General features: G+C 40.9%; 1 protein-coding gene across 2 annotated transcripts in view; it reads left to right on the top strand.

Annotated features, from left to right (window-relative positions):
- The window catches only part of LOC141791596 (kin of IRRE-like protein 3), a 103,710-nt gene that overhangs the window by 67,659 nt on the left and 13,977 nt on the right, over positions 1 to 22,074 (top strand). For both annotated transcript variants that reach the window (XM_074672168.1, XM_074672167.1), the window contains 7 exons: positions 783 to 940; positions 7,831 to 7,981; positions 8,608 to 8,713; positions 13,994 to 14,142; positions 15,095 to 15,222; positions 16,505 to 16,631; positions 20,045 to 20,145. In XM_074672168.1, coding sequence (XP_074528269.1) covers positions 783 to 940; positions 7,831 to 7,981; positions 8,608 to 8,713; positions 13,994 to 14,142; positions 15,095 to 15,222; positions 16,505 to 16,631; positions 20,045 to 20,145 — 920 coding nt within the window. The remainder of the gene's footprint in view (positions 1 to 782; positions 941 to 7,830; positions 7,982 to 8,607; positions 8,714 to 13,993; positions 14,143 to 15,094; positions 15,223 to 16,504; positions 16,632 to 20,044; positions 20,146 to 22,074) is intronic.

Raw genomic sequence — 22,074 nt, 5'->3', positions numbered from 1 at the left:
AAAAGAGTGTCCCTCAGAGAGTATCTGTACCAAATTTCATGCTTGCATCACCATTTGAACTTTTGAAATAAGAATCGTCTGATAGAAATGGCGTCCATCTATAAAAATGGCCACCATCTTGAATTTTGGCGTGTCCAACGTTTTATTTCAAAAGAGTGTCCCTTAGAGAGTATCTGTACCAAATTTCATACTTGCATCACCATTTGAACTTTTGAAATAAGAATCGTCTGATAGAAATGGCGTCCATCTATAAAAATGGCCGCCATCTTGAATTTTGGCATGTCTAACATTTTGTTTCAAAAGAGCGTCCCTTAGAGAGTGTCTGTACCAAATTTCATGCTTGCATCACCATTTGAACTTTTAAAATAAGAATTGTTTGATAGAAATGGCGTCCATCTGAAAAAATGGCCGCCATCTTGAATTTGGCTTGTCTAACGTTTTATTTCAAAAGAGTGTCCCTCAGAGAGTATCTGTACCAAATTTCATGCTTGCATCACCATTTGAACTTTTGAAATAAGAATCATCTGATAGAAATGGCGTCCATCTGAAAAAATGGCCGCCATCTTGAATTTGGCTTGTCTAACGTTTTATTTCAAAAGAGTGTCCCTTAGAGAGTATCTGTACCAAATTTCATGCTTGCATCATCATGTGAACGATTTTTTCACTTATCTGCTCCACTAATATGAGAACAGTTTGTTTGTGCTTTTATTTTACAGACTGAGTTTCCAATACAAGCACTGGAAAATGTGATAAATGTTCCTCTGTCCTGTCGTCCTGTATAGTTCCCCCTGACTCTCCGGTGATAGTTGGAGCTCCAGTGGTGCGTTTACGGGCCGGTGGACACCTTAACCTCACCTGTCATGCAGATAATGCCAAACCAGCTGCATCCATCATCTGGATCCGTAACGGTCTGGTCCTGAATGGAGCAGTGTACTCTAAGGTACGTTGACTCTTCCTAAGGGCTTCATTTACTCGGGGTTCCTCCTCTTTCAGTGGATGTTCAGTAAATACAGATCAGAGTCTCTCTGGAAGTGTTGAGTAAACACATTTGAAATGCTCTGTTGATGGATGAACTGTACCTTTAAGCAACATTAACAGAGGTACATGAAGAAATGTTTCTCAGCTTTCACATGAAGCTTCCAAATGATGTTTTTACTTGTTAACAACACGTCCTGGTTACACAGTATGTTCACACTGAATGTATGAAAAAGCACAGTGCACTGTGATTTCTCAGGTGAGTGTGGAACAGTGGACAGTTCTCATACTCAGTGAGCAGGGCAGGAACAGATCAAACAATGGTTTATGGATTAAATCACTGAATAACAGAAGAACAGCTGTGAACGGTCGTAAAAAGTTATCCTGTAAACAGCAAGAGGTATTCGCAGATGTTAAAAAACAGTAAAATGATAACTGGAAAGTTGGTGTGCATGAATAAATAAAACCACAACTCTAAAAGAGCTGAGCCGGATTAGTGTGTGCTACTTGTTGCCAACTGGTTAGCGCAGAACTCAAACTTTATTTACTCATAGGGCACTTTTCATACTTTAAAAGCAACACAAAGTGCCTCACAGAGGCTTAAAACAACATAAGAACAGAAACAACCCCCCACCACAAAACACAGAGACATATCCAGACACACATTCGCAGACAAACACACATACACACCTGCTCCCATACACATTTATACTAGCTGTAAGGGAGAGAGAAAGAGACATGGCTGAGCACCAAGGACTGAGGTAAGGAATGAGCTACCTTTGGGGGCTATCAGCACTGAGGAGGGCTCCCGGCCCACAAGGAGCGCAGCCGGAGACTTCCCTGCCCAGCACAGACACGAGGCCCCACAACACAGTGCAGTGACCTATGGCCATGCAGGCGAAGCCGTCCCCTGGCAGCAGCCCCAGAAGTGGACCAGGAGCAGCCCCCAGTGTGGAGAGCCCCCATGAGGAAACACTGGTGCTAAACACCATCATACTAAAACAATAATAAAAATGTAAGAAGAGAGATAATATAACATAAAATGGATAAGTGAAATGACATAAAAAGTTAAGAATTAAATGATAAAAGTTTGACTAAAAGAATGAATAAGATATACAGTTATACAATAAAACAATAAATAATGAAAGAATAATTAACTTGGTTAAATCAAGTAAAAGCTTGATTAAAAAGGTAAGTTTTAAGCCACTTTTTAAAAGTATCAACAGACGCCCTGAGATTTTATGGCAGGCTGTTCCACAATCGGGGGCCATAATAACTAATAGCCGCCTCCCCGTGTGTCTTAGTTCTAACTTTTGGTACGGTTAAAAGGCCAGTGCCAGAGGACCTCAGGGTCCGCGAGGGCTGATGCGGTAAAAACAGGTCAGATAACTAAAAAGGCCTGAGGCCGTTAAGACATTTCTAAACTATTAAAAGAACCTTGAAATCGATCCTGAAACGCACAGGGAGCCAATGCAGTGATTTTAAGACTGGAGTAATATGTTCCCGCCCTCTGGTCCTCGTCAGCACTCATGCGGCTGAATTCTGTAATAATTGGAGGTTGGAAAGTGTCTTTTTAGGAGGACCAGAGAGCAGGGCATTACAATAATCTAAAGGAGAAGACATAAAAGCATGCATTAACACTTCCGTGGTGGCCAGAAGTTAGCATTAGCTTCACTTACATGAAGTGCACTGAGAACACTCCATACTGTAAGTGTAAACGCACTATTGCACTCCAAATAGTTATTGTATGTGCAGAGATACACTACTTGAGACACAGCATAGGTCTTCCTGATGAGCGCCCTGGTCACAGTCTGGACGCTGAAGCAGGAGGTTAACACTACATTATGTCCCAGAGCAAAACCCGCTCAAAATCCATGCTTTCAAACATATTTTAAAGCTTTCCAACAAAAGTAGATCAGTCATTACTTCCCCTGAAACTAGCTACATTTATGAAGAAGTCATCACATGACTAATTAGTGACTTGGAAAAGTAATGAGTTACGGTAACTACTAACTTTTCCAAAGTCATTTGCCCAACACTGTCTGTAGGTGAGGGAAAGCTTGACATTTTTGACGTCCTCTTTCTTGTGCCAAACAAGAAAAAAATGCACAGAAAATAAAAACAACAGTTCACTTTTTCTGTGTTTATCCTTCTTTTATTGTCTCAGGTTAATTTGTAACTGAATAAATAAATGCATTGACTGTGGCACTTTGTTCCTCTGGAGTTTAAAGATCCAGAGTGAGCCTCTTTTCTGTTTGTCGTTGTTTCAGTACACCCTGAAGTGAATCCACCCTGACTCAAATGTGACAGTTCATGTGTCTGTTTGTGTTTTGGATGAAGTCTGTTTGTGGTTCTGAATAAGAAGGGTTGACTGATGTGACACTTAATCTTTAGGATCTGACTGAACTGACACACCTCACCAGTCCACCCATCCAGCTTCACTTTGAATTCATTGCAGATTTGATTGACCAGAGGCATGTTGTTTTCCAGAGCTTGGTTGTTCCATCTTTTTGTTTGTTGAAGTCTTCCTGGTTGTCTACCAAGGTCTTTATGTACACCACAATTCCTCTGGATAAGAGTGGTTATAGATACGTTAAAGGTCCCATATTATACAAACATCACTTTAATAAGTCTTTAATGAAATTTGTGGGTCTTTGGCTTTCCTCACAGCCCACAAAATGTGATATTTAATGACAAAACCTGTACTTAGTAATGCTTGTGAATGTAAAATCCTGACCTAAAACTTGCTGTTTGGATTTTGGGGATCAGCCGACACCAGCAATTCCTTTTTTTGACCAATCAGGAGCAAGTCTGACTGGTTCTGTGGACATCTTAATGTGCAGGATTTACAATTTCTGCAGGTTGTGGTGAGCTCCAAAGTTTCTGATCATGAAAAAATTTCACCTCATCCTGTTAAAGAGAGAAAGTATTTACAGCAAGGTGTGCACTTAATAACTTCTGAGACAGCAGGTTCACACATCAAGCATGGCTGCCTTGTGCACTAACTTCTACTGACACCTAGTGGTGAAAATGAATATTAATCTACAGCTTGGCCTGCCTTCAGGCTGGTGGGTTTCTACTACGTTCCCAACTAACATTTACTCAGCAGTGCTGTTCATACATAATAGAAGATTATAACACAGCCGTGAAACAAACGTTATTATATGATGTGCTCTTTCAGTGTCATTCATTTAGTCCTAAATAATTTTTAAATCATAACACAAGCTGAGAGAGTTGGAAACAATGTCAGAAATACAGAACAAATATAAAAATTACTGGGCAATTATAGTCACAATAATTAAAATGTGTAAATAGCACATTTCTGGTAAAAGTAGAAGTGATATGGATAATTACAGCAAGAACAGAGTCCATATTGTCAAGAAGAAGAGAGAAACCTGACCCAGTACAACAGACAAGCTGAAGGCTCCACAAAGCAACCTGAGCTTCACAACACCAGAGCAGAGTTACAGCTGATGTCATCCACCAAGTCTGCACAGGTCCCTCTGCTTCACCTCTTTGACCTCTTATGGATTCTTTATGATCATCGTGTCAAATGGTGATCCAAATCTTTAACTGGTGTTTCTTTTGGACCTGTAGAACCTGTACAATCTTTAATGGATCAAGTGATTCAGGTGGACCGTCCACGTAGACAGAGTCCATGAAGTGATAAACTGAACTGCCGTGGGATGAATTGGTTGCACAGAAGAAACAGGTCATTCATAAATAGCCGTCCCACCATGGTGCACATTCGAACACTCTGCTGCTGTTACTCTATTGGTTTGAACACCTGTCAATCAAACCCACACCCGCCTCCTGTTCACACACCTGCTCTGTGATTACCAAGCGGCAACCCCCGGTTTAAGAATCTGAGACAATGGCCGTTTTCCAAACTGACTTCTACGCTAGCAGTGCCTACTATTTTGGCTGAAAGTCAGTATGCAGTAGGTAGTATGCGAAAACTTGCAAAATCTGCAGTATACTAAAAATCCCTGGATGTCCTACTGATCCAGGAAAATTTCCCAGTATGCAAAGGACCAGTCTACATGGCATACTGTTTCCCACAATGCACGGTGCTAATGCTGTTTGTCTATGCAGTGTCTGTTGTCTATTGGAATTAATCAGCATTATACTTACAACACAACACTAACGTTAGGCGGTCCATGAGCTAGAAGTGAAGTGAAGTGAAGAAACGGAAAATGAAGCACGTTGGCTATTGCGGCCATACTGGTAGGGGCAAGGGCTTTGCATACAGCTATAGGGGGCCTGCCGGTCATATGACCCTGAGCTGTGCCTCTAATTGGGCTAGTTTGCGATCTTTATATCCTCTGAACTGCCGAGTTAGAAAAAAATTCACCCCCTGCACAGTGGGTGGTGATAGTAAAACCAGCGACTCAGACAGGTGACATTTTTTGAACCAGGCTGTAAACAGGTTAATTTCTGCTACATCCATGTTTAATACAGTCTATGGTGATTACTTGATGATTATCAGCACACCTATGGGAAGAAAGTGAGAGGCTGCTGCAGCTCTACGCGGTCTTATCTTTGTGGTGGCTGGAAACTCATTAAAAGTTTGGGAGATTTCACTCATATTGACCTGGGAACCTGGTGAGCCTATTCCCCAAAAACCAGTAAGGAGTCACAACTAAACCTCACAGCCTCACAGTTATTTCTGGTTTGCTTTCAGTTCCCTTATGGACATGCTATGCTAACGTGTGTTGCAAGGAGGGAGTGAGATGGTGAGTGTGTGTATGGGTGGAGAGAAGGATCACTGCAGAGTTTTAATGACATGCCTGGGTACTAAAAGATGATGGGCTTCCAAAAAAGGAAGGCCTGGAGAGAACGTGATGGCGAGAGACCCTGAAGGAGTCTTAGTTGGATCCTGTTAAAGAGTTACTGCGGTCAAACCAGGATCTGCCTTGTTTGTTGGCGCATGTATGTCATAGGCATAACTGAATGAATGACTGAACAGATGAATGAATGAATGAATGACTGAATAGATAAATGAATGAATAAATGAATGAATGAATGAATGAATGACTGAATAGATAAATGAATGAATGAATGACTGAATGAATGAATCGATGGAAAATGAGATGAATGGATGAAAACAATAACAGAATAATATAAATGAGAAAAATGCATCTAAAAATGATAAGGACGTGGTCAGTAATCAATAGTGTTGTGAATAGCTGCATTAAAACTAACGGCTTTATTTTTTCCAGTAACGGGTTGTCTAATAAATATCTGTTTCAAACGTTATAATAGCATTACGGTGATATGAGGCGCGTTACTATTTATCCGACTTGGCTCACTCAGCCAGGCACAAGAGAGGAGCTGAAAACAAAATGTGGGGAAAGCATGTGTTGACGCATCTTTAACAAAGAGCTGATGCTAAAGTACATTTTTCAGCAACAAATATCATACAGCTACCTGTGTGTGTCCGTGTAACCTGCAGTCAGAGAGGATCTCCTGCAGCGTCTTTGGATCAAACCAACTCCGGGGAGAGAGGTGGAAGCTTTTTCAGGTTGGAATGTAAGGCACAAGTAGCCAACTTGTTTTTTCTTGAAAACATATTTGAGATGACATGACCACACTTAAAAATAAGGGGGTAATTGGGAAAAATTACATGTCAGGAGTGGAGTGGGAGACAGGATTAAAAAATGTGAGAATCCCTCCTAAATCAGGAGTGTCACAGCTGGGCTTCACAGACTGTGTAACTATTCTTCAATAAAAATATGCTTTGATAGCAGCAGCTAAGTTTGTGTCAATGGTAGCGCTCCTGTTTGAAGATAGCGCTAAAAGCAGAATAACTCCCTGTTCAGATTATAGACGGTGACTTCGTACAATCAAGTCCTCCCTCTTGTCCTCCCTCTCGTCTTCCCTCTCATCCAATTAGTGATGACTCATGTCGCCCACCAGCACCGACCTCCTCCTCCTAGCTAAATGTTGTTGTGTTTAGTTATTTGCTGTTGTGTTTTTTGTTTTGTTTTTTAATTGCGGTTGTGTGTTTAGTCATTTGTGGTTGTGTTTTGCACTTCAGGGCCACCTTACCTTATGGACTTTATACATATCACCTGGGAAGTAATGGACTGAGTGAGTCTGAAGGGGCTCAAAATGGGACAAGTAGTACAGGGACAGCAATTTGCCTCCTCTTACAAAACCTCCATGTCATCATGCAGCTCATCTGAGCAGCATTGGGGATTATTATTGAAAAATTTTAGTTCACAATAACTAATTTCTTTGACCAGTTATTTATATCCTATTACCATTAAAGATCCAAAACGTCAGTTACAGAGTCCTCGCACACTTTAAAGTGGGACAGACCTGAATCATAACAGGCAGTGACGAGTCAGTGAGTGTGGACAGTAAGATTAGGCCACTGATTCCACGTCGGCCTGACAGTAGATCACCTCAGGCTGGCACTCTGACAATAACAGCCTGTTTTGGTATGTAATTTCAAAAAGTCTTTTGAAATGTTGTAATACTGTCACAGGGTGAAACTCAGAGTGAATCTATTTATTATCAATACATTGTTCATACACTGCTCATTCATTATTTGTTAATCTATTCATTCTTTTATTATCTATTCATTCACCATGGGATCCTGGGATCAGCTCAGACACGATGGATACGATTTTAAAAGGCATTTATTTTGAGGTCATTCTTGAGTTTTAACTCATTGTTACAAATGCTAGTACAGGAGGACTGGACTTGTGAAACTTTTTCCTCACTGAGTGTCTCTGTGGTGAACATGTCTGTAGAGACCACATAACTGAAACACTAATAAATCAGTCAGAGCTGTGTCCTTGTTTTCGGTGTTTAAAACACTCATCTGCTCTCTGCTCTCTTCTTTAGACTTTGCTGCAGGATGGTAAGAGGGAGAGCACAGTCAGCACACTTCATCTCTCAGCCAATGAGATCGAGTCAGGCCAGCAGATCACCTGCCGAGCTTCAAACAAAGCAGTCCCCAACGGAAAAGACACCACCGTCACAATTGACATCCAACGTAAGTACAAATCACCCCCAGCTGGTCGGGGCTGGGACCTGAATATTTGAGAGTTTCATCAGTGAACTGATGAAACTCTGTCTTACTGACCAGGGACCGACAGTTCCAGAGGCCAAAGGTAATGGAGTGTGGACTGGGACAACATTTCTGGAGAGTAGACAGATTTGCAGAGTTCTGTTTCTATGAACTTTCTTTTCCTGTGACCAGTGTTGACAGGGATGTGTGAAAGCACATGGTGTGTGACTGGTTGGATAGAACAGAGGCACACACTGGCAGCAATCTATCCTTGCTTGTTGGACTTGCAGGTCTTTACCTATGTGGCCTGCCTGTGCAGTTATACCTGGGAGGGTCACAGCTGTTTCCAACTGCACTGAATGTGCCCAGCTGAACACGCTCTCTGATTTTACTCTGCTGATCATTGTGTGTGTGTGTGTGTGTGTGTGTGTGTGTGTGTGTGTGTGTGTGTGTGTGTGTGTGTGTGTGTGTGTGTGTGTGTGTGTGTGTGTGTGTGTGTGACATTCCAGTGCTTGTATCTTCATCATCTGTAGAAAGTGATGACTTTCTGGCTCAGAGGAGAGTCATACCTATGATAAAAGCAATAAACCAGCCCCTCTCTCCTCTCTCAGACCTTCCCATTGTTAACCTCACGGTTGAACCACAGCCTGTTCTGGAGGGAAACCTGGTCAGGTTTCACTGTGCTGCCAAAGCCAATCCCCCTGTCATCTACAAAAGGTAAAATTTCCATCACTCCCACCCCCTTCTTCTCTCATACACTCTGGCCTTTTTCTGAACTGCCTTCTACTCTGGCAGTGCTTACTATTTTGGCTAGACCTGGGTGATATATCGATTATATCAATTAATTAGAGTTTTTCAATCTGGATGATTCTAAAAAATAAGAACTCAAATTTTTCTTTCCCACCATTGCACACCTTGTATACGGTATGAAGCGCTGACTCCACGTGTGTGCAGCATAATTTAACAGTTTAACACTAAATTAACAACAGAGACTAGAATGAAAGAATAAAAATGTCCTTGTGCGTCTTTGTCACGCAGCACCCTACTACAGTCAAACTAGCCATCACTCGCAAATCTGTGGTCAAATCAGCTAACACTGAGTTTGAGGTGCCCAATTACTCCAAGATTACAGGTAAATGCACTGAAACAGTCCCGCACAGGCTGACATAAATAAACTGGAACTTAAACCAAATTCCTGGTTTCAAAGTAAGACGGGAATTTCTCTTTCTGTCTTCATATATATATATATATATATATATATATATATATATATATATATATATATATATATATATATATATATATTTATATATATATATATATATATATATATATATATATATATATATATATATATATATATACACACACACACATATATGTGTGTGTGTGTGTGTGTGTGTGTGTGTGTGTGTGTGTGTGTGTGTGTTTACATAGGGAGGTAGAAAGCCTGTTTTATCCTATCATATTTTGAACATCCCTGTTGCTACCCTGTCTTTCTTATGCCCATAGACCATAGGGTGGGTTGTGTGTGTCAGTGTGTGGGAGGAGGGTCGATGGGAGTGTGCATTGATGCAAATGTGTCATGTGGGAATATAACAGACAGGACGGCATGAGACAGGAAATCGAGACACGTACCTAAAAAAAACTCTACATTTACAGATTCATACCACTGTTTTACATCAAGTAATCAAAGTGGTTTCAAAATGCATGTAAATTCAATGCATATGATCAGTTTTGAAGTTGGTCCAAAAGTTTGATACATCAAAATCATTTTCATAGCATACGGAGGAATTGGACACGTTTTGTATTGAGGATTAAAGGAGTAGCTTGCTTGTGAAGTTCCACTGTCTATGCAGCATCCAAAAAGGGGCCTGCAATGGCCTTCTAGCAGTATTCTAGTCAAAACAAGAGATATAGCTTACTTTTCAATTTAACTAAAACTGAACTTCATTTCATCTAAAACTAAACTAAACATATAGCTGTAGCGTAAATCGGTGTCAAATAATGACTAATTAATTACTAACAGCAGAATGCCAGCATTCCACCTGAGCGAAAGTATAACTTTTAAAAGACATTGAAACTTACTATATGTGAGTTTAAATTTGAGTCGGGGCACCACCCAATTTTGGAGAAAACAAGGAAACTTTAAAAAGGTTTACTGTAAGAATTATGTGATTTAATAATTCATAGAATTATTAATTATCAAGTCTCGATATCAAAAGGCCGCTACATCAATTGTGAGTTCTTTGGAAAGATGTACAGAGGTCGTTAATTTCAACCACACAAAGACAGAAAGCAATTTCTTTATATCTGAAAAGTTTATTTGCTGACTAAAAGAAGAAATATGTGCATGAATAAATGAACAGGTGAAAGATAAAAGGATAAATGCATAGAGGAATGAAAAGTGATACCAAAAACAGAATAAATGGAACAAAAGGACATAAACTAACCCAATCTAAATTAGCCTATCCCTCCCACATCTTTTGGGCATTGACTACGATATACCAGTAAATGCAAGATTGTCTTACACAAGTTCTGAGGCCAATGATGAGAGCGGAGGCAGTGGCAGAGGTGGCTGGGTCCCGCTGCAGATGTTGAGGGTGAGGAAGAGGCTGGCTGCAGTCACAGGAAGTCCACTGCAGGTCAGCTGAGTGTCACAAAGATGATGTCCGATGAGTTGAGTCCGTAGCGTCGATTCTCACAGCGGCAGTGGCGGCTGGAACAGCAGCGATGATGCCGGGCGTCGGGTCGAAACTTTGGCAGAGTTCCAAAGTTGAATCAGCAGGAGAAGCCATGAGCAGGGCCTGTCTCCTGACGTCAGCACACGGGGGGAATCCCCGCTGATCAGCTGTGTGTCTCGGGGAGAGACGTAGGCACCGGTGGATGACTGGATGCAGTCGGGCTGAGGTGACATGCGTCTCAGCCTGTAGAGTCTGGAGCCAGTGATGAGTTTGGCGCAAGACGTGCTGAGAGCACAGTTGTTGCTGAGGTGTGAAGGTCGAAGAGCAGAAGGAAAAGAGCGAAGAACATGTCTGAGTTTTAGGGTTTTATTGCCACTCTGTTCACGCCAATGCAGAATCCCACTTCTCTTCTCAGCCCCTTTTTGCACATGGATCAAGTTATACCAGAGATCACTAACTATAACTTTATACCATCAAGAGATCCCACACATGTAATAGTCAAAATCACATTTCTTATTATTTAAGCTTCACATCAAATCTAAACATGACAAAAAAAATTTAAATAACAGCTGTCCAGATCTCAGAGAAAATTAATGCTTAAGATGAAAATAATCTACTGCTGCACGATTTGGGGAAAAGGTGCGATTGGCGGTTAGGTGGACAATATTGCGATTGCGATTGTGCTTGCGATTTAACAAAAAAAGTTGTGTCATGAGTCTACAGACTTGCTTGGTTATCATGGGGAAAAATCAAGGAAAAAGAAGAGATGGATTACTGAGGATTTTAATTGTGTAATAATTCTCAAAATATCCAAACTTACTGTATACAAACAACAGTGTACAGAACAACAGTACTGTTTTATTTGTATTCAAGATAGCACATTATGCATTGTGCAAACTAAAAAAGCACATCTCTGTAAACTGAAAACAGTGTGAAGTATCTTCTGTGTGTTAAATACACTGAAAGGATAACACACTTTACCACGGACTGAGCAAATCAACTGTATCTCTCTGTGTCACTGAAAAAGTTCTGCCCGGGGAGCTCATATCTGGGGTCCAACGTGCCGACCATTTTGCTAAATATCCCTCTTTTTGCAAGGTGTAGATGGGCACCATGTCCTTTGCCAAGATAGTTAGTGATGGCTTTGTGTCTTTGTGTCGTCTTTTCGTATGGTGTTATGCTCCCAAACACTTGTGAAAGCGTGCTTTGTTGGCTTGCTTGGGAAGTTTCAGGCTCGCTGGGGGTCGCCTTAACTCGGAGCTGCTTGAGCTGTTTGCACTCCTCATATTTGACCCTGTGCTGTTTCAGGTGCTGGTATAAATTCGTCGTGTTGCCACGTGAGGTAGCCACTTTAGTGTTACGGTTTTCAACCAGTAATTAAACTTCAGACCCAAAAGCAGGCAGAGGCAAAGGAAGCAGTTGCAAAGGGTTTTTATTTTTCCAGGAGAGGTGTTGAGGGTGGGGGCTGGATAAGGCAGGCGTCCCGTTGTTATGGGCTGGACCAAGTTAAAGTCCAGGGCTGATTTTCAGTCCCAGTCCGCCACTGCTGACATTGCGATTGCAATTGCGATAATTGTGCAGCACTGAAATAATCTTTGAAAATCTCTGTTGTTCTACAGTAAAATTGCTTTATATTGTGTCTGTGAGTAGTCAGAGTGGTCCTGAAAACATACAGACCAAGAATTGCCAGAACTTATGGTTAACAAAAAAATTGAAAGTTTCGGTCAATTTATGTCAGCTTCCGCACGACTGTTTCATTGCATTTACCCATAAGCTTGGAGGAAAGGGCACCTCAAATTCAGTGAAGGCTTATTTGACCACAGATCGGCTAGTTTGACCGCAGTGGCACCTTGATGGACACATGCCCCTTATGGTCCATCAACAACTCTCATCAGTAAACGTTCAAACCCCTTTCCTTCAATACTCTGTTTTCAATCTGTCACTTTTCAGGAGCTTTATTGAGATGTTAGACTGAAACATTTACAAAGCCTTTTAGTCCACCCCAGATTATTAATGATGTGATTGACACGTGTAAAACTTGGTGCCCTTCAAAGCTAATACTGTGATCGTTTTTTAGATTTAGACAGTGAAGAAACATACATTAGTTTTTCTCAGAACAACCCCAATTTACAGAAGAAAATACCCTCTTTTTGGTGATATGGCTGGATCATGATTTGAGACGGGACGACGATGGGTGAATGCCCAGAGCGGTGTGCTGGTTTGACAGACATTACTGAAAAGTTGTTTGACTTTTACCTGGAGTCTTGTCTTTCTCTGTAACTCCCTCTATTCCACTGACTGAACCCGCAGTTAAGCATAAATCCATAAAACCATAAAACCATCCATTGATGAGCAGAGCAACATAAGGTACCTGCAGTGTTGGGTGTAACGTGTTACAGTAACATTACTTTTTGGGGGTGAAAGTAGTGTAACGTGTTACTACAGAAAATACGGCAACAAAACGTAGTTCCTTTTTCAATTGGGCACAACGTTACTTTTCCCACAGCAACACTGCCTGGTGCGTGCATGCGCAGTAGTCGCGGGCTCTCATTCCACACTGGTACGTGGTACGCAATAGCATGCAGAGGCAGAGAGGAGTCAGTCATCATGGCAAGCATGGCAGAGCAAGCACACCGAGGAACGGTGACTTTTGATGGATGGAGGTATTGCCATTATTTTGAACTTATTGAAAATAAGGGGAAGAATTTGAGTGTGAGGTGTACACTATGCCCTGGCCAGAAACTTTTGTCCTCTGCCATAAACTCAACAGCCAACCTCACCAAGCATTTGAAAGCAAAACATACTAACACAAAGCTTGCAGCTCAAGATCCCCGGGGCAATGATGAGATGTAGAGTCCAAGGCCACATAAGCAAAAATCAAGTGAAATTTTTTTTTTCCAAAATCTTTGCTGTAGTATCAAGTATTACTGATTTTTGATCATCAGGCCAAGTTTTGTGGCACTACAGCAAACAACAGATAAGTTACAACAGCTGTTATTGTCCTTATACATTAATCCACACAATTGAATTAAGTTAGTAACAGCCTTAGTGTAAAGTAAAGGAGATCACCTTTTATAGTTTGTTCTCATTTTGTTGGAAGGTCTCATAACTTTGATGGCATTGGCTGTATTTTCAGCAATACAGCATTTTCCCTTGAAAGTATTTTTATTCATAACTCTTAAAAAATATGACCTGTAATTACACGTGGTCCTTTATGTTTGTTGGCATTTTGGAGCAGATGAGCAATCCCTGCAGACACGAGCTGTCGTTTCTTTTGTCTCCTCATCCTCTCATTTGTCTTTATTGATTCCAGATGGGCTAAAGGAGGAAGTGTAATTGCAGACATTTCTGTTGACACCTATGAGGTCATTGTGGATCATTCTTTCTACACGGAGCCAGTTTCCTGTGAGGTGACAAATGCACTGGGAAACACCAACATCAGCAGGAACGTGGACGTCTACTGTGAGTGACTATCAGGAGTCGTTTCAGTCATCCTGTTTCAGCTTCATCTCAGTAAGGAAGAGATGGAGATGAATGAAAAGAAATAAACTTTCTTTATTCATGACAACAGTTTCAGAACTTTGATGGACAGAGCCAATGGAAAGTGACAGAGTATCAGATGTTTATAACCAGCCTTACAAAATATCTAAGATTTTAAAATCAGTTTAGAGAGTCACAGAATTGTCTTTGTTTGTTGCTGCCAGTAAGGCCAAGAGCTGATACTTCACCCCCCAATGGGGTTTAGATTCTAGTGGTGGTGAGGGATGGCTTTTTGGACACATCAGTCCACATCTGTATCATAGGAAGAGACTAGATCCCACAGAGCTACCCAAACATGCATCAGGAGCAATAAGTTAAGAGGAATAGTGAAACATGTGAGAGATGAGTTGAGTCTACAGACAACAAGAAGCCTGATTAGCCCTAAATACCCACCCTGTCTATAAGTTCTCCTCTGCTTTTGCACTTGGAGACAAGGCCTGTGTGTACCAGCTCCACAGTCATCATGCCAGTTACAAACTGATCCCACTGCCACATCCTGCATGCTCACAGTGATGTCAGTCCTACCACCGCCTCACTGAGTCATGACAGACTACACAGGGCTATATATAAAACATTTTGTGCCAGAAATGTTAAAAACAGGGAGTAAACACAGGAGTGTAATTACAGAACAGACTAAATACCTGTATCACAGGTAGGATAATAGGAAGTAACAGCAGGTGATATGCACAAGCACAGGTACTTGAAAATGAAGATGAGATCAAAAGCTTAAAGAGAGTATCATAGTGAGGGAGAGACTAATGTATAAATGATCAAATAAGTGAGGTCTGATAGTTCTGCTGCTGCTTTTTCAGCAGTAATAGCATTATTTATATTCTGTTTTCTGAGGGTCTTGAATCCAATGATCTGTTTCCAGTTGGGCCCAGGATGGAGACGGAGCCTCAGTCTTTGCAGGTGGACCTGGGGTCTGATGCAGTTTTCACCTGTGCGTGGACAGGAAACCCTTCCCTGACCATAGTGTGGATGAAGCGTGGCTCAGGAGTGGTATGTATGACTGAACAGGAGACGCGTATACCAGTGGAGCCAAGCTTGACAGCTGATTCACTGCTGACAAATGTCTCTTCTCAAGGGATGGAACAGTTCACAAAATCCAGGGTTCGGTTTTTATCATGGTTTTGTAGTCATGGTTTTAGGTTCGGTTTGGTGTACATTGTTGTTGTTCTTAACACCTTTATTTTTACTGTATACCCTAAGAATCCACTATTAACAGATTAATTTTAATCAATTCTGTCATGTATAGTCTTGAAAAAGCTGAAAGAATGAGGCTGTTTCCCATCTGAAACATAATTAAAGCTGAGTAAAACATTGCAAGTTTCAACATGCCAGCTCCTTAGTAAGGAAAGTCACTATTGGCTGTCCCAGAAGTCACTAAATGACGCTGCTGTCCAATTTGCATAATAATCTATTTGCATGTAATTGTCATGGACTCTGTAGGAGACAGAAATAATGTGGGAGAGACAGAAAGCATGTAAAACACAACCTCATAAGTATATTTAGAGCTACAAGTTAACTTTCTTCCATCCATTCTTGTTTTTTATATGTCAGAATATCAACGCTCCTCCTTTATCTGGGCTGGAGACTGTCAGAAGTGACCATAATGAGTCATGCACTTGCGTGACTTCATCTGCTGCGAGTGAGGACTCTCTGTGTTTTGGATAAGGAAGGGACTCACGATAGGACAGGCTGACCATTCAGGCGATCAAAACATGCTTTAATGTCAGACTCCAAACTCCAGAAAAGTCGCAAGAATTGTCGTCTTTAAAAAAAAGTCACCAGTGGGGTCTGAAATTTGATCTAAAGTGCTCCCAGACAGCAGAACAGCTCAACGCCACAGGTACACCCTCTAACTCTGCTTTCTCTTCCTGTCTTACACACAACACACACAACTTTCCCACACAACTGTTCCACTGAATCTCCTGAGCTACATACTTGCTTCAAACTGTGCTGTAAAATGAAGAAAATGAAAAGCACGAATTGAACAGAGCACACGTGCCCCGAACCCAGTGAGGGAAACCGAATGGTTTGTCTTAATTTAATAAACCGTTCCATCCCTACTTCTCACTTTGTGCTGGTCTGTACCTGCTGACAGCTCACTGCCCTGCTGAAATAGCAGTTTGTCTGTGGGTGCTTTCATTAATATGTTGCAAACAAAAAGTGAATGCACCTTCTTCAGCTGGTCGCTTCATTCTCAAACTGTAAATTTCTGTTTTACTTCGGTCTCTAACTTGGTAGTAATCACACTGAAAGTGTTTCTGTTATGATTCAGGTGCTTAGCAACAAAAACACTCTGAACTTGAAAGCAGTAAAGCAGGAGGATGCTGGGAAGTATGTGTGCCGGGCTGTGGTCCCCAGAGTCGGGGCTGGAGAGAGGGAGGTGTCTCTGACTGTGAACGGTAAGTTAGACTCAGAAAGTTTTAATGACTAAGCTCCAGAGCGCACATGAATCTGCTTTGATGGGTGGACTTTCAAGGGCATGGCATGAGTCCTTGGTTTTCAGCTTTTATAAAGCTAGAGGACAAGAGCAGAACAATTTTGACACCTCTGTATTTTAATTTCAAAGATTTATTTTTGTTTCCAAATATCATTAAAACCAGATGCAACCAGTAGTTTTGCCAGCAATACGATGTCAACATGAATTGTTACATCCTGTATTTATCAAGAGGGGAGTGGGCAGGGAGGGGGGTGGGGTTATATGCTCCAGTGGACCAATCAGGTCAGACTTGCTCCTGATTGGTCAGGAATTTACATTCACAAGCAGCTAAGTACAGGCTTTGTCATTAAATATCACATTTTGTGGGCTGGGACGAAAACCAAAGACCCACAGATTTCACTAAAAGACTTAATAAAGTGATTTTTGCATAATATGGGACCTTTAATTTGTTTACGTGTTTTTCTAAGCCACACAGACAGATCTACAAAAAAGCACTTTGACAAAGGGCACTTTGAATATCAAGGGCCAAAGGTGCAGGTGCTCCAGCATCCCCCTGGCATGTGGCATCTCTGCTTTTAGATGTGCTTTCTGTTTCTCTCAGTTGATTTGGTCAGCTGAAGTGAGATAAATGAGTTGAAATGTGGATCATGCACTCTTTAACAAGATGTGTTTTTGCTCATTAGAGAAAGAACTGTGTGTGCCAAAGTAATGGTAACAATGAAACAGGAGCTGAAGGGTCCATTTGAACTTTAATTGCTTTGGTAGCCTTTGGTTTGCTTAGACCTGTTTCTTTAGGAAACAGGTCTAAAAGTATCACCAAACTTACATGCTGCGTCTCTGCATGAGCACATGTTGTTGTTGCCATAGCTGGTGTTGTTCATGCTCTCTGAGAAAATGTTGACATAATAGTCGAAACAATATTTGTAGCTGCTGGAACGATTTCAGAATCAGTCCACCTGTCCCCATTTTTATTGTTGTTGTGTGTGACAACATGGGTGGGGGGCCTGGAGTAGGAGGGGTGCTATGAGGTCACCGTCTTTTCTGGACTTATCTGTTTCTACCAAGTACGGCATGAAGACGAATACGCAGAAATCCACCTGCAGACCTGTTTTCAAAAAAGATGCAGAGTCATGGACAAATATGGTGCATGCAAATCTCCGTGTGTCAATATCACCGGATCGATAGTTTATTTTACCAGAGTCGTAGAAATTCGTACTTGTGTAAAGCCAACCTCAGAGTCCATGAGAGGAGTTTCTTGGTGATGTTAAAAAAGTCTCCCTAGATGTATGCCTGATCCTATTGCACACTTTAAAATGAGATTATCAGCACCAATATAGGTTACTCCTAAATGGTACTTCTTAGCCTCTGTTCCGGTCAGGCAGGACTGGATTGATTTTCGTCATGTGTAAGAGTTCATGACAACACCACGCCGGCTGACAATTTCTTCATGGAGAAATTGTTGGAAGATGTTTCTTGTGGTGGCAGGTGTGTAATGTGTGTGTAATTGGGCCCATATGTTTGTGTGTCTGTGAAGGTGTTGGAGCGTGTGCTAAATATCACATGCTCTTTTACACACAGTGAAGTTTCATGGCAAGAAATGTGAACCAAATGATGTACAAACCACACCCTATTATGAAAATTAGATGGATAAGGTCACACAATACCCTCAGGTCTTATTTGTACCAGCAAAATTAATTTTCCCACTGTTAAAAAAAACTACCACAGCAATGTCAGTTTAAAAGGTTTATTAGAAAACAATCATCCCAGCTCAACGAGGATCAGTCACATTAAAATTAGTGCTTTAGAAGTATTTCCTCCAGCTAAAAGCAATTTTTTAATAACAATATAATAATTTAGAAAAAAACATGCGCAAGAGTCCTAAAAGGTCCAAATATATCTAAAACCCATTCTTAGTTAACAGTCTTTTCTTTGTAGGAGCAGGTGAAACAAGTCTGACTTAAAGCGGCAAAGTTTCTTCCTTGGGCCTTTGTACCCCCCTGGCCACCTCACTGTTGCTTCCCTGTACAACAGCGTTGGCTCGGAGAATGCTTCCCTGTGCGTCCGGCAGCCTGCTCCAGTCCGCGTTCGTCCCCCGCTTCACTTAAACCGGCAGCTGTGGAGAGGAAGTGACCGCCAGTGATGCATCTTCACTTCAGCTCGGGCAGCACACACACAATTCACCAGTAAACTGGCCACTTCCCCTCACCTATCTATTTTAATGCGTTGTATCCGTTTCTGCATCTCTTCCTTCCCAATCCTCCGTCCACCGCCGGCTCTCTTTTGTTCCTGCAATCTTTCCACTGCTCCTCTCTGTTCTGCTCTGCTCTCTGACTGGCGTCCTGTCGTGTCCGCGTTTCTCCGTCACACCTGTGAGTCCTCTTTAATCAGTTCGGTGTGTTGCCGATGGTTAGTCACTGGTGCACAGTTAATCAGTCTGAGGTGCAGTGATAAGTTGTGTCTAAGTTCACAGTAAAACCATTAAAACTAAAAAAAAAAAAAAAACACATAATGATTAAAATAGCAAATGAAACCACTCAAACAAACCCATGCAAATAAAAGTTAGACACAACTTATAAACTCCAAACATAACTGGCACTGTGACAATAACATTAGACTCATTAGACTGTTGGATGAAAAAAATTAGGCTTTGGACCTGTTTTTTGAGGGAGGTAACTCTGAATCACTTCTGCTGTGTTCTATATGGAAATAATATTAACTAGACTTCCTTGGGGGGGGGCAAAAGGGAAGCCCTGCAGTCCAATTAAAACAGATCCTTCTCACAGCCTCTTTAAAGATTAATAACATGAATGATGTTCACAATGTTTATCAAACCAGAGCCACCTGAAAAGATTCTTATTACCTCCTTCATTCATCTCCTTCATCAATCTCTTTATATCTGGACTCATAGCTGTATGAGTATGCTCTTTGATTGGTCGCTGCTGTTCAGACAATTCCTGTTTACAAGGTATTTGCACAAAAAAAATGAATAAACTTGACAACAAAATGAAGAGGATGCAGTGTTCAACTCCTGCATCCTTATATTATTAAAGAATTAAAACCAGTAGAATGTTCCACAGCAGCATTGAAGTGAGTTAAGAAAAATTGCCCTTGTTTTCAATGGATTAATACATTAATCTGGTCTCTGAAGGGGGAGAGCTTCAGTTTTTACTCATTAATCCATATGTGGACTATAGGTGAACAGCTTCTTTCTAAAGCCTCACATGTCACACTTCCAGGAGCAAAGAGGGGGTTTATTTCTGCTAAATAAGAAAAAACTGTCAAACAAACCAGCAGATAATGTGTCATCCCTTATCCTAAGGAAAGGAGCTGGTGTCAGTAACTGAGTGTGTGTCTGCCTCTGCTGTGCTGCTTCAGGTCCTCCTGCTATCTCAAGCACCCAGACACAGCAGGCCCTGGATGGAGAGAGAGGTCAGATCAAGTGTTTCATCCGCAGCACGCCGCCGCCTGACCGCATCGTGAGTCATCTCAATATTCATACTAAATATGAAGCCTTGCTCATCCAATGAACTGTGATTGTGTTGCATTTAATATGGTTGTTACATGTCACAGCACAAATGGTAGTCATGTGAACTGTAAATACTGTTCACTTTCACGGTTCTGACAAATCAATTTTATTAGGATTTAGGGCTGAACCAGGCATGGGTAAACTACGGCCCGGGGGCCACATGTGGCCCGTTAAACGTTTTAATCTGGCCCGCCAAACTTGAAAGAATCAAATGAATAAACCTTGTTAATGTTTTATTTTCCCTGCAATTCTGATGTTTTACCACTAGATGGCGCACTGTAGCTACATTGGCTTTGTTGAGGTGAAGCGCAGGCCTCTTACTCCATGTTTGCAGTTTACCCTCTGACCCATCAGCCCTTCTGTAAAGATAAACAGACCTAATAAAAAGAAAGTGGACAAGACAAAACTCATCGAAACACACGGGAGTGCGCTTATGCGCGCGGATCAGATGGAGTAGATTGTCAGCAATCTGTTACTTATAAAAAAAAAGAAGCTCAGGAACATGTCTGTATAAACCTTCAATGTGAGTTATTTGTCCAATTTTTATATAGAGACGTTCACATTTAATATTAAAATATCACACAAACAATTTTGACACAATTTTTTATTATTTTTTGTTTTTTCATTTTGAGAACCAGGACAGAAAAATCGTGTTTTTTTTTTTTTAATCTGTAATTCCGTTTTTCCGTTTTGGTTTTAAAACAGAAAAACAAACAAACAAGTCCATTCTTTCATTTTTTTTTTATTTTGTTTTGAAACAGAATAACGAAAGAACGAACCATACACAGATTAAAAATCCCATTATAATTCCATTCTCTCATATTCTGATTTTAATTTCAAAACAAAATCAAAACAGCGAAAAATAGACCGTTATTTGTTTTCTGATTTTTGATTTGAAAACGAAAAATTGAATAACAAGTCGTTATCCGTTTTCCAATTTTGGATTCTAAAACAGATATGGAATGAATGAATGATACCCTGATAGTTACCAAAGCACTCCATCCATCTGCTCCTGGTCCAGCCCCTTTGTCAAATGTTAGAACCCATTGTGGCCCACCAATCAAAAAGTTTGCCCACCCCTGGGCTGAACAATTCAAGCAATCGATTTGAAACACACATCACAATGTCACAGAATGTAATTTTCAAATCGCAAAGGCTGCAATCGAAGAAAAAAAAATCATGTACCCAGACCTGGAGGGAACATAGTAACTTTTACTTGTTCTTCCTTGAAACCAACAAAAGTCAAAATGCTGTTTTTTTCTGACAAAATAAAAAAACCCTGTGAGTTACAAAGATCCATCCAGTAGAATGGTCATGGCTGGCAGAGCCATACTCCTTGTAAACTTGTTTCTATATGGTTTGTTACTCTTACTGACAACTGGAGGTAACTAAAATTTTACAGTGTTCCTTTTTCTTTTTCAATAAGGAAATGCAAAAAAGACTTGTTTATACGTTAACAGTATCCTTTGTCATGTTAGTCATGCTATAGAATGACTTAAAGCTTCTGTTTGGCGAATAATACAGAAGATAAATGCCCCCCCCCCCAAAAAAAAAAAAAAAAAAAAATCATATGCTAAATGGTTCATTATAACAGTTTGTCCTGATTTCTCCTTTAACTGGAAATCTACTTTTGCATCATGGAAGACAAGCAAGAAGTAGTGGTTTATGGAGAGGTCTAAAACTATGGGGATATGAGAATCACCTGCTGATAAACTTTGGTTACTGAATTTATGATGTGCACAAAATGCACGACCTAAAACGCAAACTTTTAAAAATGGCCTCCAGAGTGGGATTTTTCTGAAACGCTGCAGAAACCATCGCCGTGTGAACAGTAAGCCGGCGTTTTCAGTGGAAACGCTGATGTCATGCCCCACTTTGT

This window comes from Halichoeres trimaculatus, unplaced genomic scaffold (assembly GCF_033239565.1).
Source record: "Halichoeres trimaculatus isolate MK-OKI-2021-1 unplaced genomic scaffold, fHalTri1.1 fHalTri1_scaffold_6, whole genome shotgun sequence".
Lineage (NCBI taxonomy): Eukaryota > Metazoa > Chordata > Actinopteri > Labriformes > Labridae > Halichoeres > Halichoeres trimaculatus.
Note: the sequence above shows the minus strand (reverse complement) of the source record. Positions and strands in the feature narration are given on the sequence as shown.